This window comes from Ipomoea triloba, chromosome 1 (assembly GCF_003576645.1).
Source record: "Ipomoea triloba cultivar NCNSP0323 chromosome 1, ASM357664v1".
Classification (NCBI taxonomy): Eukaryota; Viridiplantae; Streptophyta; class Magnoliopsida; order Solanales; family Convolvulaceae; genus Ipomoea; species Ipomoea triloba.
Genome location: NC_044916.1, coordinates 28,113,191 through 28,129,693, shown reverse-complemented (window position 1 = coordinate 28,129,693; position 16,503 = coordinate 28,113,191). Strand labels below are relative to the sequence as shown.

Below are 16,503 nucleotides of genomic sequence, written 5' to 3'. Positions count from 1 at the left end.
GTTTTTTTTTTTTTTTTTTTTCTTTTTTTGGTTTGGCGAAGTTGAAATCAATGGTTCAATACCTCTCATTTGACAGAATCATTTCATGTTGATTTTTTTTATTTTTTTTTGAAGAGCATTTCATGTTGATTGATCACAAGTTTTTGCATTACTAATAGTGTTTATTTATGTTATTGTTTTTTTTTTATTATATATAATCAGAATAAAAGTTTTAAATACAAAAATAAGACAATTGATTTTGACATCATGATATCTAATAAATAATAATCTAAAACATGAAAAATATCGCAAAAGATTTTATAGTTTAGTGGCACCCGGTTTAGTGAGGGTGGGTTCGAGTCTCAATAACCTTCATTAGATTGAAAAAGTAACTATGGACAGATATTACACTGTAACAGAGTCTGTAATACTCAAAAAAAAATGAAAAATATCATCCAAGAAAATCATATTGATTGCCAATAAAAGTTAAAGCACTAAATAAAACATCAAACATCCTACCTAGCAAATTAAAGCATCTAAAATAGTTTCAATATAATGGCTAACTAACCATATGGGATTTATGCAGTAGATAATAGAAAGAAAAATAGTTTGGAGAGCAGCGATGCATAGGCACTCGCATTGGTGTGTGCTTACACGTGTGAATTATGACAAAACGTCTTTCTTGCTATTTTAACCATTTTAAAATTTGAATTAAGCTTGATAATCTTCATAATAGTTGTATTCTTTTGGATTGATTTTCTAATGGTGCAGTAATTACTTGATTTGGACATTCATATGTTGATATATGATTGAAATATTGAGCAATGGTCTTCTTGTTCAAAATTTCCAACTTTTTATAATTTTTTTTTTGCTCCACTTTTGACTTTATTTGCCCAGGTTATTAAAAGGAAAAATTGTAATTTATGTCCCTCCATAATATGTCAATTATCAATGTCACCCCTGAATTATTAGTGGTGTAAATATTGCCCCTCAATTTTCAAAAATGGTACATATATTGCCCCTCCCGTGGTGTAAATATTGCCCCCCGATAGGTACAGAAGCGGCAATATATGTATCGTTTTTAAAAGTTGAGGGACAACATTTACACCACTAATAATTAAGGGGTGACATTGATAATTAGCATATTATGAATGGGCATAAATTACAATTTTCCCTTATTAAAATCATTGAAATTTGAAAGCACCACTTTTTTGCTCTCCAAGAGGTGTTGTCCTCATTTTCATAGCTTATCATTGGCTTCCATGACTCTACATGCATCTAAAATGTTCCAAAAATTATTTAATTAATTTTAATCATTAAGAATTATCCCAATTACACACAGATGACTCAAATGGAGAACACTCTTAGCAAAATTATAACAAATGGTAAGCAAAATAAATTTAAATACAAAGTAAAAATATGAACATTTAAACATTTACTTTAGTTATATAATAGCTTTGTAGTGTGTAAGTTTAAGATCCGTAAGAATTGAAAACATTAAAATCACCTCTCACCAACCACTATAACTTCTTAAATAATTATGAAAGATACTCCATCCGTATTAAAACATTTGATGAAATAAATTTGAAGCGGTTGCATGTGGGACCAAGAGATTGGACTTATCGCATGCAGTAGCTTAATCCTCGGCTTCTTGTTATTATTCTTTGGTGGTAGCTCAACGTTTGCACCAGCTCGCTTGTTTTTGTCGTTCTTTAAGCCCGTACGTTATAAGGTTAGCAAATTTCGTCACGTTTCGCCTTCCATGCAATTTCTACCAACCTTGTGTTCGGTCATGATTTCTAGCATCTAATGGACAATTTAAAATCATGATTTCAATCAAGCAAATTAAAGCTACATACACTTTCTTTACAGACCAATTTTTTATCAGGCATCCACAATTGTGACTAGTATTTGTAACATCTAATATATTAAAGAGACACTATTATTAATGCTTATTATTAGGGCTGGCGTTTCGGACTTTGGTTCGATTTTTTCGATTTTAATTTTTGTTTAAAAATAAATAAATTATTTGATTTAACATTAGAGTTTGGTTCGATTTAAGGTCTCCAAATTTCAACATTTTCTATTCGGAGAACATATTACCAAACAATACATATTCATATAATCACATAATCCACATCCAAAATCTAAATATTATATAATAAAGTAGTAATTCAAAGTTCAAACATAATACTAAGTACTAATTTTTAGGTAAAAAATAATTGCAGCAAACAACAAAAGTGCAAAGTAAAGAACAAGTTATAAAGAAATCAAATAAAAAAAAAAGAATAATTATACATTTACTCGCAATTCCTACTCCCATTTTCTACTCTTTATGATTTGGCATGCTTTGATTGCTCATGCTCAATTTAATAGGGGGTCATAAAACATAACGTTTATCAGTTCATTTTTTTCTTCTTCCAATTAAATTTGAACACAAATGGAAGTAAAAGTTGAGAGTATGATTTTAGGAGTACATGAAGTATTTTTCAACAAAAAAATTAAAAGAGATACGAGGAACTGAGCAACGGAACATGCATCAAGAGACTTAAATTTACTTATTATTATTATTATTATTATTATTAAAACTAAATGGTATTCCGTTTGGATTCCATATTATTATTATTATTAAAACTAAACGATATTCCGTCCAAGTTCAATTTTTAACCAACTCTTTCGATTTACGAGAATCCCGAACTAGTTGATTTTTCGGTATATTACTAGTTCGATTCCACCCCTAAATTATTATGTTAAAGACTTAAAACAAGTAATCAAAGACATACTAGTACGGTTAAAAAAAAAAGGGGGGGGGGGGGGGGGGGGAAGAAAACATACATACTAGTACTAGTAATAAATATCACAAGTAAAATGAATATGATATTCAACAACAAAGTTAAAGCTCCGACCGATATTATTATTATTGCATCATAAGAATTCAGAATACAGTACAGACTGTAACAAAATTAAAACTAAGAAGTGAAGAAAGTAACCAAATCTTGAGTGACAATTCCAGCCTTGGGATGGCTTGGATTTATCAAGTGAAAGCCATGGCCTTCACCTTCGATCTCAAGAATCTCCACTTCTCCCTTCCACGGGCTGCTCTTCAACGCCTCGTAGTACGCCTTGGCCCTCGCCAACAGGAAGTCGTTCTCCGCCACGTGAAACACCACCTTCTTGCACGGCATCTGCGCCAGCCTCGGATCCGCCGCCGGATTCAGCCGCGGATCGTCGTCGCGGGCGCTGCTACTAGGGCACAGGAACTTGTACAGCTTGTCCTCATCTTTTCCCCCAAAGAACGGGTGAACTAGGAATAGCCCCGACATCTTCCGATCGTCCTTGAAATCCGCGCTATTTCCAGCCCTAATAGCGACATCGTGAGCTATATTCGCGCCCGCGCTCTCTCCGCCGAGGAAAATGTTGCTGAAATCGGCGTGATTGTTCAGCCATGGCTCCGGCCCTAATCCGTCGCTGTGAGACATTATCCACTGAAAGGCTAGCCAGGAATCGTCGTAGGCGATCGGGAGAGCGTGCTCTGGTGCTAGCCTGTACTCCACCGACACCGCAATAACCTTAGCCTTTTCCGCGATCGAACTGATGAAGCTGTGAAACACCTCTGACCTAGCGGAACCGATGACGAAAGCGCCGCCGTGAATGTATATCACGAGCGGGAGCTTCTTGTCGGCGTCGGTGAGTTTTGGGAGGAATAGACGGACGGAGACGCCGGTTTCCGGCTCGACAACGACGTCCTTGGACCAGACGGCGGCGTCTGGATCGTCGGAATTCGGAGCACTTTCCGGCCCCCTTAATCTCTCAATACGGCCGTCTTTGTAGAGGGTGAAATACGGCGACATTTGGAAGGCAATTTCGTCGTTTACGGATGCCATTTTGTGGTTCAGTAAACTCTGAGGATTGATGAGCATTTCAAGAATTCAAGGCTCATGATAGTACGTCTTTTATAAAAGAAAAGTCAATGTTTTACACTTGTACCCCACCTAATTTATGTATTAACTTATTGGGTCCCTATCACATTTCCAATTTTTAATTTTTACCTCGTGATGGTTGGAAACTTGGAAATTTGGAATATATATTACTCCGTACTTGTTTGGTTAATGATTAATTGATTACTCCGTATATTTTTTTTAGAAGTTTAACTGATTGAGGTAATCAAATTACTTTCAAATATTACCACCATATCAATATAACATTATGATGTAATCCCGTAATGAAAACAAAACGACGCAATATAGAATTATCATACTCACGCTTGATAAGTAATCTTTTATTACATGAACCAAACACCCTTAAGTAATCAGATTACATTGAAATATTATTAAAGTTATATAATATTACCATACTTTGGTTTAGGGGACAGTTTGACGCTGCTACTTGAATGTGCCTGTTAGGTGAAACTCTTATTGTGACCTTAGTTTACAACCGGCTCAAACCAAGATGACCATTAGACAACTCCTACAGGGAGCCGAACTAGGAACCTTGTGGTTATTGTATTGACATTATGTTACATAACTTGAGAGTTAATTACCAATTTGGTCCCTCGACTATTGGGATTTCACTACTTTGGTCCTCGACAATTTTTCTTGCCCAATTAAGTCCCCGACTTTGAAAAAATTAACCAATTTGGTCCTCCCGCTTATTTTACCATTTGATATCCGTTAAATCGGGACCAAATTGGTAATTTCACTATAGTCAAGGGACCATTTCAGTCAAAATTAATTACCGAAATGGTCCCTTGACTATTTAGATTTCACCAATTTGGTCCTGATTTAACGGTTGCTTAACACCAAAATAAACGGAGGACCAAATTGGTTAATTTTCTCAAAGTCGAGGACTTAATTGGGCAAGAAAAATTGTCGAGGACCAAAGTGGTGAAATCCCAATAGTCGAGGGACCAAATCGGTAATTAACTCCATAACTTGAACTGAGAGTCTTTGAAAATATGAAAAATGATTTGTGAGAGTCATTTCTGGATTTTTCCATATTTGAGTATTCAATTAAAATAAAAGTTAAAGAAAAATATTCATTTTGATGACAGAAAGAAGTTCCAATTTGATGGAAATGTATTTATAGATTTTTAGTCCAAAATACATTTTTTTTGAATTATTTGTTTTCCCATATTTATCTCTTCTCTTGTATCTTTTTCAAACTAGTTTTTGGATTATTATTACCACCAACACAACCCCATATTATTATTGTTGTTGGTGGTGGTGGTGGTGGTGGTGGTAGTGTATTAATTAAAAAAAAAACAAACATAAAAATGCAATTTCTTAATTTTCAGCCACACAGAAAGAAATAGTTTTATGACCTTCCTGCAAATATTAGAAAATTAAATTATTTTTTGAAAATCATTTTCATAAAACATTTTACAAGTTTACAAAGGGACCCTAAATACATCAAGTAATGCTATATTCCTTTCTTAATATTCACCTCATTACATTATAATATTTAGATTTTTAAATAAAAAATGTGTTAATAAGTCAAATTTTTTCTTAAATGTGGGTGAAGTCAACTAGTTATATTCATGAATAAAAATTATTTTGTCACCACGTTAAGATGTTAACATTAGGAGGTAAAACTATGATGAAAAATAATATTATTTGAGCATTTAAATAAAGTATAACACATAATGTAAAATATAATCTCTAATCTGGTAACCATATTACTTCCTACAAGTACAATCTTCTCATATTTTGTGAAGTAAATGTTTCAAGTTGATTACTACTATTTCCAGGGATCTCTTAAAGGAAAAATGATAGATCTATTCTCATGAAACATAACTTCCAAATTCCATCAGTATAAATTTTATTGAAGTAAAATAAAGTGAATGAATGAAAATTTTGTTCACTTTATTTTGCTGAATCGGTTGAAAGTCGAACCATTTGTACAAAATAAAGTAAGAAATGGATTAATGGAATTCCTTTTAGTATTGGCAAATTATACCATAGACATGATCCAAAAATAATCTTTAAATTCTGTATTTGTAGTTGACAGTTTATGTACATGTAATTATAACAATTATTTTGTATCTTGACACATTATGTACTTGTAGTTGATTGTTTATATACCTGCAACTATCATATTATATGTCCACAATTATAAGTTATTTATTTACATGTACATAAACCGTTAACGGTAAGTACAAAATGTATTAACAAAAATTACAAAATTTTTGTATCAAGATTCACAATGACTATAAATACGTCCATGGTATAACAATGGTATAGTATTATTATTTGTAGAGGGAAGACTACGGTTTTCCAGTGGACCCTATACCGACTCCTGTACGAAATTCTCAAAAACCCTAAAAATCCATAGAGGATGGTTAAACCCCGCTGACAAATCAACGGTTCAAGAAACGACATCGCTAAACACCCTACCTAGATCCATTCTTAAGCCAAATCTCTCAATTCTTCATTTTCTTCTTCTTCTTCTTCTTCTTCTTCTCTGCAGTCTCTACCCTGGTTCTTCGGAGGTCTGACCGGGTGGGGATCCTCTACTCTCTCCCTCCCCGGAAGAGATTTGCACATTATAAACTTATACGCTATTACTCGTGTAGAGAGGGAGAGGAATAAGGGGTAAATTGGGGAGATCGAGTATTGAGGCAAAATGAACGGCGGAGATTCGAATCAACAGCAGCAACAGCAACAGCAGCAACAACAACAGCAGCAGCAGCAACAGTGGATGGCGATGCAGCAGTACCAGCAGCAACAGTGGATGGCAATGCAGTATCCTGCGGCGGCAATGGCGATGCAGCAGCAAATGATGTATGGACAGCAATACGCGCCGTACTACCAGCAACAGCCCCCGTCGCAGCAGCAGTACCAACACCAACAGCAGCAGCAGAAGCAGTCGCCTCAGATTCATAGCTCCGGCGAAGATAACCGCACCATCTGGATTGGAGACCTCCAGCAATGGATGGACGAAGGTTATCTTCATACTTGCTTTGCTCACGCTGGTGAAGTAAGCAGATACTTTCCTTCTTTGCTCGTTTTATTACCAGTTTATTCAGTAATTCTTAATTCGTGCAGAGCTTCTTAGTTTCACTTCATAATTACCGACGTGAAATCCTAAATAAATGTCTGAGTCTTTGTTGGAATTTGAAAACTTTACAAGAAAAAAGTATTATAGTAAATGAACTTACCTACCAATTTGAAGATGAGAGAATGAAAGTAACCTCAACATGTAGCCTGTGCTTTGCAATCAGCAGTTCGGTTTGTGATTTTGGATTGGATAAACAACTAAAATACTAGTTAGAGATAGACATGATGTAATGAAATAAAAAAAATCTGAGTTAGAGTGTCTCTCGGGTATATAGTGTGTTGTTTAGGTTGTAATTGCAAGAAAAAAGGTGCTGCTGTTTAGATCTCATTGCCCCTTGCATTCTTGATTGGTAAATCAGTGAAATCATTTTGAATTCAGCCTTGTCAAACTATTTATTATTCTTTGCAAAAAGTGTCAAATAGGCCATTTAACTTCTTGCTTTGTGCAATTAGGTCATTGAACTTAAAAAGTGTGCAATTGAACCATCAAACAAGCAAAATATGTGCAATTGGGATATTTTTTCAAATTGTCCGGTTACTTACATGTATGTACTAAGAGTTGCCTTTTCCTCTATCATATTAGTTGGGAGTGGAGATTGAAATGTTTTTAACTCAAATTGCATTAAAAGAAATTAGATAAGTGTTCTAATTGCACATATTTTACTTGTTTGCACACTTTTTAAGTCTAGTGACCTAATTGCACAAAAGCAATAAGTCCAGTGATCTATTTGCCACTTTTTCGTTATCTTTTTTGCTAGAGACAGAATTTCTTTGGCATTACAAACATTTTGCATTTTCACTAGCTTTTTTAGTTTAAATATACTTTTGTACTCTTAACACAAAATTATAAATATCAAAGTTAAAAAATGGGTCATACAGCCTAGGAAATGCCTGTATGTTATACTCCTCACATAGGTTGTTACAAAACATGCAGGTTCTTTCTGTTAAGGTCATTCGCAATAAGCAGACTGGTCAATCAGAGAGATATGGATTTGTAGAGTTTAATAGTCACGCTTCTGCAGAGAAAGTGTTGCAGAGCTATAATGGCACTATGATGCCAAATGCTGAACAAGCCTTCCGCCTAAATTGGGCAGGATTTAGCACCGGCGAGAAGAGAGCAGCAGACCCTGGTTCTGATTTATCAATATTTGTTGGAGATTTAGCCCCTGATGTTACTGACACGCTATTGTCTGAAACTTTTGCTAGTAGATATTCCTCTGTTAAAGGTGCGAAAGTAGTAGTTGATGCAAATACTGGGCGTTCAAAAGGCTATGGCTTTGTTAGGTTTGGAGATGAGAATGAAAAGTCCCGTGCCATGACTGAAATGAATGGTGTGTATTGTTCTAGCAGGCCTATGCGAGTTGGGGTAGCAACCCCCAAGAAACCATCAACACAACAACAACAATATTCTTCACAAGGTAAGATCATTTGTATCTTGTTCTGCAAGTTGTATCAAATCCTATTATTCTAAATCACTAATTGATTTTTAACAATGCCTGAGATACAGAATCAACTATCTGTCTACTGATGTGGAAATTTTTATTCCTTGCTTACATGCATGAAAATGTTTATATTAATTGGACTATTAGTTGTTATGCTTGGCAGAAAGAGAAAAAGGGTATGCAAATTTTGTTTCGTTATTAAACTTAACATATTGGAAAGGCACTTCCAAATAGTTCAATCTCTCATCACTCGGCTACAAGAGCTCATCTTTGCTTTTACCCTCTCATTTTTCAACTTTTGTATTCACCATTCTATTGATGAAACATGTTTGTTTAGCTGTAGTGTTGGCTGGTGGATATGCTTCAAATGGTGCTATGATCCAAGCCTCCCAGTCTGATATTGATTTCTCTAACACAACAGTAAGTCTGGCCTGACATGGCAAGTTATTTATTGGTGATTTAATTATTTACTAACTCTTGTTATTTAGGTATTTGTGGGAGGAATTGATTCTGATGTTACTGATGAAGACCTACGACAGTCATTTTGCCAGTTTGGTGATGTTATCTCAATTAAAATACCTGTTGGGAAGGGATGTGGTTTTGTACAATTTGCAAACAGGTAATCTGCTTGTGCTAAAGTGACATCCCATGAGAAATTTATCTTAGAAGTGCTTTAACTTTGTTTCATGAAAGTACTTTGCCAAATGTGATTTTTTGGGTCATGCATGCTCCATTAAATTTTCTGTAGTATTGTTATTACACCGTCAATTCCAAAGTATACATAATCCTGAGTTTGTTTTTCTTTAGGAGCTCGGCAGAGGATGCAATACAGAAACTAAATGGATCAGTCATTGGCAAGAACACAGTTCGCCTTTCCTGGGGTCGAACCCCAGCAAACAAGCAGCAGGTATTACATTAATACGAGTTAATTAAGCCTGTCATTATGGATATATTTTCAGCTTTAGTTGTTTAGTCCCATGCCGGATCCTATGACAATTCTGCAGTTGATGTTGGTTCTAATTTCCCACTGTGATTTGTCCTATTGAATGATCAATTTGTGCCAGTCATCTAATGCTGTAGAGTATAGGAAAAGATACATAGCATGTATCTTTATTTTAAGCAGGAACTGTACTACTATACTTCCCCAATAGTTTGTTGGAACCTTTTTGCACAATTGCACAAAGGCAGAGTTTCATAATATATTTACGCCTCAAGTAGTGGGTTGTACATGAATTCAGTAGGTGGGTTGGCCCAGTGAGATTTTAAACCCAGACCTCTGATATATGGGCCTTGGAGCCTGACCTCCAACCAACTCAACTGAAGCTTCATTGGTGCCAATGTTAGCACATGAGGTGTTTGGAGATTTTAGGCCTTGATGGCATTGCATATTGCTTGAATTTTTGGTACTATGTCCTTGGGAAAAGTGAAAAAAATGGAAGAAGATATTTCACAGTTTAACCAAAATGAAAGTGGCCTTGGTGATATATATATAGGGTGATGTTTCAATGAGAACCCCTCCTCCCGTGAGAACTTGTGAACTTGTACATAAATGCACACAATCTTCCCTGGAATAGTTTGTGTGCATTCATGTTGGTTCGTAGGTTCTTAAGGAGGAGGAGTTCTCATTTGATCATTATATATATATATATATATATATGAAATTTCTGATTTTTTTTTGAAAGCGGAATTTCTGATTTTTAATCTCATTGTTTGCAGGCTAGAGCTGAGGCTAATGGTCAGTGGGGTGGTGCTTATTATGGAAGACAAAGTTATGGTGGATATGGACATTCCATGCCGCCACAAAATCATGATCAAAATATGTATTCTGGTGGCAGTGGGTATGGAGGAGCTGCAAATGGAGATGGGAACCACCACCAGCCCCTAAACTGAACAATATTCATCTCTGTACTATCTGAACAAGACAACAACAACTTATAGACTTCACCCACCCATCTTTCCCTTCACAATTTCTTTTACATTTGAGATTGAAAGATTGGTATATTATATATATAAATATGTATCATGACAGAATTTTGTAGCTGGATTGGATTAAATTAACCTGCGAGTACTGCATACTTGCTAATGAAACATGGTGGTGTTATTATGATTGCTGATGTTAATTGTTATTAGACACTCAAATTTTACTAACATATACATTTGTGCTGTGTAGACTTATTTCATCTTGAAGATGCTAACCATCTTTTATTTTTATGTATCAAAGTAGTGTCTTTTTCCAAACAAAAAAATGTATAAAAGTAGTGCCTACACTCTGTAAAGGTTTGGCCACTGAGCTTTAAGGTAATTATTATTGGAGATACATCCATCCACGATAATTATTGCCTAGTTGGAAAGTTTGGGTTATTGACGTTGTCGTTTCTCGTTTATCCCAGATTCGAGTCTGGTCGACATCATATCGATGCAATTTGGGTTTTAGTCATTATGAGCCTCCAAGAATGCTGCAAATGGGCCAATTTCTATTGATAAAAAAAAAAGATGATGTTTATCTAAAGCTGATTGCTAGATGAAAATTGATTCCATCACCAAGGAAAGTCATTTGGCTCACACTCGCACAAATTATAATGTGAATCATTAATAAATGTTTATTTTTAATATGCTGAAAGTTCATTAATCATCATTTGTGTGCTCAATGTTCATTATTTAGTAGTATATCAAATAATAAACATTCAGTACACAACTAATGAACCTTAAAAAAATGAACATGCAATGTAGTACACAACTAATGAACCTTCAGAAGACGTGTAACAACTTCTGAGCAAATTATATTATGGATCATGATCTATCTTGGTGTATGAGTCTTTGTACATGGTATAACAATTACACCTTGAGTCACCATTAAAACACATGGTCCAATAATTATTTACTCTGTTTTCAATATACATAATTTAATTTAGTCGCTAAAACTAGCACATAAACTTTCACTACTAATCTGAAACTCTATCCGTTAACAGCTCTATCTCCACTCCATTCCTCAATCTTTTTCATTTGCTTTCAATTCCCACTTTTGAGATTTAAAGCTTTTAGTTTTATTTTTATATTTGGTATATGTAAAAGTATGGGCAGTCTAATCATCACATCATTAGGGAAGACAACCTATGAATGTACAGCACTGGGAATCTTTGAATGATTGTGCAATATTAGATAAGGATATTCTCTGTTCCCAGAGGAAATTAAAATCATTCAATTCAGATACGCAAATTACAAGATTAGCCTCAACATACACACCCACCATCTTGGATCATTGCTATATATCTTTCCACTCATCCCACTGTTGAAGCACAGACAGACAGTGTACCTTCTTCCTTAATTTTTTCTGTGTTCTTTCTCTGTATTCATGGGGAAGAAACAAGATTCATTAATGTCCACGAAATTCCATGTGTTGTTTCTCCTTATTATGATGGCAACACTTTTGGGATTTGGGCATGGGCTAAATAGAATTGATCAAGCCCGGAGAATAATGTGGTTGCGCCGGGCTAAAATGCAGCTTCATCATGGCATCCCTGTGGAAACTGAGCCATGGAGTGAAGAAGAAATGGTGTCGTCATTTTCTGATGTGGGAAGCATGGAGGATGATCTCATCGAAGGCGGCCTTCCGGGGCAGCCATCAAACGTGAAGTTTAATCAGTATGCAGGGTATGTTAATGTGGATAAAATGAATGGGAGAAGCCTTTTCTATTACTTTGCTGAATCTGCAGACAGTCCTGACACTAAGCCTCTCATTCTGTGGCTTAATGGAGGTGAGATATGTATATATTATTGTAAAAATGTAGTAAAAGTCTCTTGATTTTCAACGCTTTCTCAATCAATTAAAAAAAATAGCTGTTAGCTAATTGGGTCTGATGAAGCAGGTCCTGGCTGCTCCTCACTTGGGGTGGGTGCCTTTGTAGAGCTTGGGCCTTTCGGCGTTAACCCAGATGGCAAAACCCTTTATTCAAGAAGATTTGCATGGAATAAGGGTATATATATAATTTAGTACTTTCATTACTAGTCGGTTGCCCCTACACGGGTAAATTAACCTAAGTTGTCATACCTAACTGGCTAAAACCAATAAAGTTGTGATTACTAAGTAAACAATCTGATCGACTAATTTTGTTGGGGTTGTCCTTACCCGGCCACCTGCAACCTTAAATGTCCTGTTAATGGTACACTAAATGTATGTGTGTTGCAGTTGCAAATACATTATTTCTGGAGTCACCGGCAGGCGTTGGTTTCTCTTATTCCAACACTTCCTCGGATTATGATAAGTCAGGAGACAGGAGAACCGGTAAAATTAAAGCCTCAAATTCATGTCTTTAATTTTTAATTTCTGATTGTGTGATAATCTCTTGCACTAATTAATGCCCATTCATTTTGTTTTGCTTGAAATATATGGTTGTGTAACAGCGAAGGATGCGTACAAGTTCTTAGTAAATTGGTTCAAGAGATTCCCACATTACAAGACTAGGGACTTTTACATTATAGGAGAAAGTTATGCAGGTAATTAATCAATTAATTAACACCCGATTCACTGGGAAAATCAGAACTTTTTCTGCAGATTTCTACTGTAACAGTAGATTCTTCAGTTATTCTCCTAGTAGTTTGTGCCTTTCTTGGTTTCTGCTAAAGTGCCCTAATTTGCTGGGGAGGAGAGGACCACTCAACATGGATCCTCTGAACCAACTTTGTCAGTTTTCAAAACAAATGTCTAACACAATGGGCCTATGATATGTGATTGTCTGTTTATATGTGCCTTAGCAGAAATTAAAATTGACTGATAGATTCTCTTGTTATGGCTGTCACAGGATATTACATCCCCGAGCTAGCCGATGTAATTGTCAAGAGGAATATGATGCCCAAGACCACACTAAAGATCCCGCTCAAGGGAATTATGGTAAAATTTATTAATGAGTAACTCGTTACCTTAACTTATAAAGTTCACGGTAGTTATATATGTTGTCGTTTTGTTATTAGATAGGGAATGGGATAATGAACGATGACACGGATGTGAGGGGCGGGTACGACTATCTTTGGAGCCATGCCCTGATTTCAGATGAAACTCATCGTGGGCTGATAGAACACTGTGTGGTGAATTTTAGCATAAAATGTGAACATTTTGAAAGGGCAGCAGGGATGGAGATTGGAAGCATAGATTTTTACAACATTTATGGGCCCTTGTGTTTGGATTCGGAGAGTTCAAGGAAGGTAAAGCGGCGGCTGGGATTCGATCCTTGTGAGGAGGATTATGTTTACAGTTATCTCAATCTTCCTAAGGTGCAAAAAGCCTTGCATGCCAACAATACAAAACTCAATTACACTTGGGAAGTCTGCAGGTTCATTCAATTCTCTTTTGATTTGTCCATTGTTAGTTGGTTGTTTTAAGCTTTACAGTAGTTAGTTATTCAGTTATATATTGTGTTTGTTGTTGGTTGTTGAAGTGAGGTGATTACATACTGGAAAGACCGCGCATCAACAATGTTCCCAATATACAGGAGGTTAATAGCATCAGGCCAAAAAATACTTCTGTTTAGGTAGGTAACTAATTAAGGTTTCTCTCATTCAAACTGACAATCTGTTATCATTATTGCGAAAAGTCTTTATTTAAAAAAAGAAAAAAGTCTTATGCTTTCTGCAACACCTGTAGGCTGTAGCCTAGACTTTTCGAGTCACCCACATCCGCTACACTTGTACAAGTGTAGCTGATCGATCTGCAGATTTGTACTAGTGTTAGGATCAGGTGTTTACCACTAACTTTTGATTTAGTGATAAGCAGTCACAACAAGAGTAATCTGTGCACTTAAGGCTGTTAGCAAGTGCTCTCTACGAACAGCTTTTGGCGTAGTAGTAGTAAGCGTTTGATCCTAAGATACTCATTTATCCATGAATTTTCTTTCTTTCTTTCTGCAGTGGGGATGTGGATTCAGTAGTGCCAGTGACTTCCACACGGTATTCTGTGAATGCTATGAACTTAAAAGTGATCAAACCTTGGCATCCATGGGAAGATGGCACCAAAGAAGTAGGGCGGGCTTAAATATTACCTCATTTTTTCAGAACGTACACCAAACCTTAAACCAAACTAAAACCAAGCATTTTAATGTAGTGATGATATTGTTGTATGTTGCAGGTGGGTGGATACAAAGTGGTGTACGAGGGCTTAACTTTCGCCACAGTGAGAGGCGCTGGCCATGAAGTTCCACAGTTTAAACCTCGCAGTGCTTTGGCCTTGCTCAACATGTTTCTGGCCACAAATCACCATTGAATTGTGTGGAGCTGATGAGCTTGCTTGGCACACACATTTTTCACCTTAATTTCCTCAGCTCTGATCTGATCTTCTATTGCCAAATTAAAATTCTAGTACTGCTACTCACCTCTGTATTTCACAACATTCAAAACAATTACGTACACAAATTAATATAATCCGAGGCCGCCCATGGGATTCTTGCAACTACTCTATGTTAATCCAAGTGCCAAAGTTTTATAGATTATTGTTATGGAATAAATGCAATTGGTCATCTAACTAAAAAAATTATAATTAAATCTCAAAATAATTTAAAATCATGCAATTAAATCAAAAATATATGTTCTCTTAATTTTTGCTAATGTGGCAGTTACTCCATTAAAAATTAATTTTAATAATTTTAAATACAAGTAAATTAAATTAAGAAAATCAAAAAAGAAAGAGGAGAAAACTCAAACCCCCTCCCCTGCTTTCATCTCCAACCAAAGACAAAGAATAGTTCGTCTTCTTTGGCCAAAGACGGAGAAATGGTTTTCGATCATCTTGGACTTGGAGACAAAGATGAGGGAGTGAGTTGGATTTTTTAATTATTTTATTTAAAATTATTCAAACTAATTCAAAAATTAATGTTTAATAAGGTAACTGTACTGTCACCTTAGTAGGACAAGAAGAACATGTCATTTTTTATTTTATTGCATGATTTTGAATTGTTTAAAGATTTAATTGCTAGTAAGTAGTATGGTGAAAGTTTCACAAAGTGTTAATATTTTAAGTATTTACAACCAATAGTGAAATATTTTTTAAAGGTTAGAAATAGAAGTATAACAAAAAAAAAAAGTGAATTATAATGGAGTGAGTAAAAGTGGAAATAAAATTTTGGTGGTTATCATTGAATGCGAATAACAAGGAAAGATATCTTAACATCCTGCAGAAGCTGAAGGCAATTCCCATTGGAGGAAAAAGACAAGGATATATATATTGATGAAGATGCCCATATATGATTGCAGAAAAGAAACATGATTTGGGCCCCAAGAAGACATTGGGTTTGCAAAACATGTCATGTGTAACACAACGGATGCACTTTTCCAAGGCAAATTATATAATGCAACACATGATTTCCTTTCTTCCACAAGGTTGAATTCCAATTTAACGATAGTTAAATATAAATAAATAAATAAAACTTATCCTTTATACATCATTTTACATGTTACCAGTTAATTATAAATTGTTAATTTATCAACCAAATTCTTACTTACCTCTAATACTACCAGTTTTTTTTTTTTTGAAAATAATACTACCAGTTATTCAAAAGAACTAACACAATTAGCTACGGAGTATTAGTTAATTGACAAACATGTCCTTTGTGATCAAGTAATACTAATTTGAGAATAACCCAACCAAGTTGATTGTGAAATTGATTTAGTAATCACAAAGTTCAACTCATGTTTGAACATTCTCTTGACCTTTTTATATTGAATTATCACTTTGTGATATTTTGTTGAATAGCGTCACAAGTCAAATTTAACTCAAAGTACATATTTATATGGTAATACTAACTTCTAAAATTATCTTATATATAAAACACACGCACACATATCAATAAAGTGGAATTTACAAAAACAAAAAAAAAAAAGAAAAAGAAAAAGAAAGTGGGGTAGAAGAAAAGAAAAAAAAAACAAAAGTAGATAAATTTTAAATGTTTTTTGGAATTATTGCATCACGTGCTATAACGTAATCAAGTTTTGTATGTAAAGTATAGGCAGAAAATGATTACAACAGAAGGAAATTGAATACA

General features: G+C 35.1%; 3 protein-coding genes across 4 annotated transcripts; 2 read left to right on the top strand and 1 right to left on the bottom strand.

Annotated features, from left to right (window-relative positions):
* Nucleotides 1-2,857: 2,857 nt before the first annotated feature.
* LOC116015794 (tuliposide A-converting enzyme 1, chloroplastic-like) lies at nucleotides 2,858-3,910 on the bottom strand. The gene has a single exon (XM_031255967.1). The coding sequence runs from the start codon at nucleotides 3,897-3,899 to the stop codon at nucleotides 2,949-2,951; it is 951 nt and encodes a 316-aa protein (XP_031111827.1). The 5' UTR covers nucleotides 3,900-3,910; the 3' UTR covers nucleotides 2,858-2,948.
* A 2,428-nt stretch (nucleotides 3,911-6,338) lies between these two features.
* On the top strand, nucleotides 6,339-10,609 carry LOC116031705 (polyadenylate-binding protein RBP47-like). 2 transcript variants are annotated; one of them, XM_031273988.1, is made up of 6 exons: nucleotides 6,339-6,954; nucleotides 7,969-8,452; nucleotides 8,820-8,896; nucleotides 8,965-9,095; nucleotides 9,284-9,383; nucleotides 10,193-10,609. In XM_031273988.1, exons 1-6 carry the CDS (start codon nucleotides 6,601-6,603, stop codon nucleotides 10,364-10,366), a joined length of 1,320 nt encoding a protein of 439 aa, XP_031129848.1. In that variant the 5' UTR covers nucleotides 6,339-6,600; the 3' UTR covers nucleotides 10,367-10,609. The 2 variants fall into 2 exon arrangements, with proteins under 2 accessions (XP_031129848.1, XP_031129843.1); XM_031273983.1 differs by having other exon boundaries at nucleotides 6,340-6,954; nucleotides 8,814-8,896.
* A 1,159-nt stretch (nucleotides 10,610-11,768) lies between these two features.
* On the top strand, nucleotides 11,769-14,915 carry LOC116031702 (putative serine carboxypeptidase-like 23). The gene is made up of 9 exons (XM_031273969.1): nucleotides 11,769-12,231; nucleotides 12,343-12,450; nucleotides 12,663-12,758; nucleotides 12,878-12,970; nucleotides 13,276-13,364; nucleotides 13,445-13,803; nucleotides 13,909-14,001; nucleotides 14,378-14,486; nucleotides 14,595-14,915. Exons 1-9 carry the CDS (start codon nucleotides 11,829-11,831, stop codon nucleotides 14,727-14,729), a joined length of 1,485 nt encoding a protein of 494 aa, XP_031129829.1. The 5' UTR covers nucleotides 11,769-11,828; the 3' UTR covers nucleotides 14,730-14,915.
* Nucleotides 14,916-16,503: the final 1,588 nt, after the last annotated feature.

What these genes read in the sequence shown, in the direction of transcription:
- LOC116015794 (XM_031255967.1), bottom strand. Translation starts at nt 3,899, where the DNA reads ATGCTCATCAATCCTCAGAGTTTACTGAACCACAAAATGGCATCCGTA.
- LOC116031705 (XM_031273983.1), top strand. Translation starts at nt 6,601, where the DNA reads ATGAACGGCGGAGATTCGAATCAACAGCAGCAACAGCAACAGCAGCAA. An exon ending in TTGATTTCTCTAACACAACA is followed by an intron (nt 8,897 to 8,964) that starts GTAAGTCTGGCC and finishes CTTGTTATTTAG; the next exon opens with GTATTTGTGGGAGGAATTGA. An exon ending in TTTGTACAATTTGCAAACAG is followed by an intron (nt 9,096 to 9,283) that starts GTAATCTGCTTG and finishes GTTTTTCTTTAG; the next exon opens with GAGCTCGGCAGAGGATGCAA.
- LOC116031702 (XM_031273969.1), top strand. Translation starts at nt 11,829, where the DNA reads ATGGGGAAGAAACAAGATTCATTAATGTCCACGAAATTCCATGTGTTG. An exon ending in AAGATTTGCATGGAATAAGG is followed by an intron (nt 12,451 to 12,662) that starts GTATATATATAA and finishes TGTGTGTTGCAG; the next exon opens with TTGCAAATACATTATTTCTG. An exon ending in GTCAGGAGACAGGAGAACCG is followed by an intron (nt 12,759 to 12,877) that starts GTAAAATTAAAG and finishes GTTGTGTAACAG; the next exon opens with CGAAGGATGCGTACAAGTTC.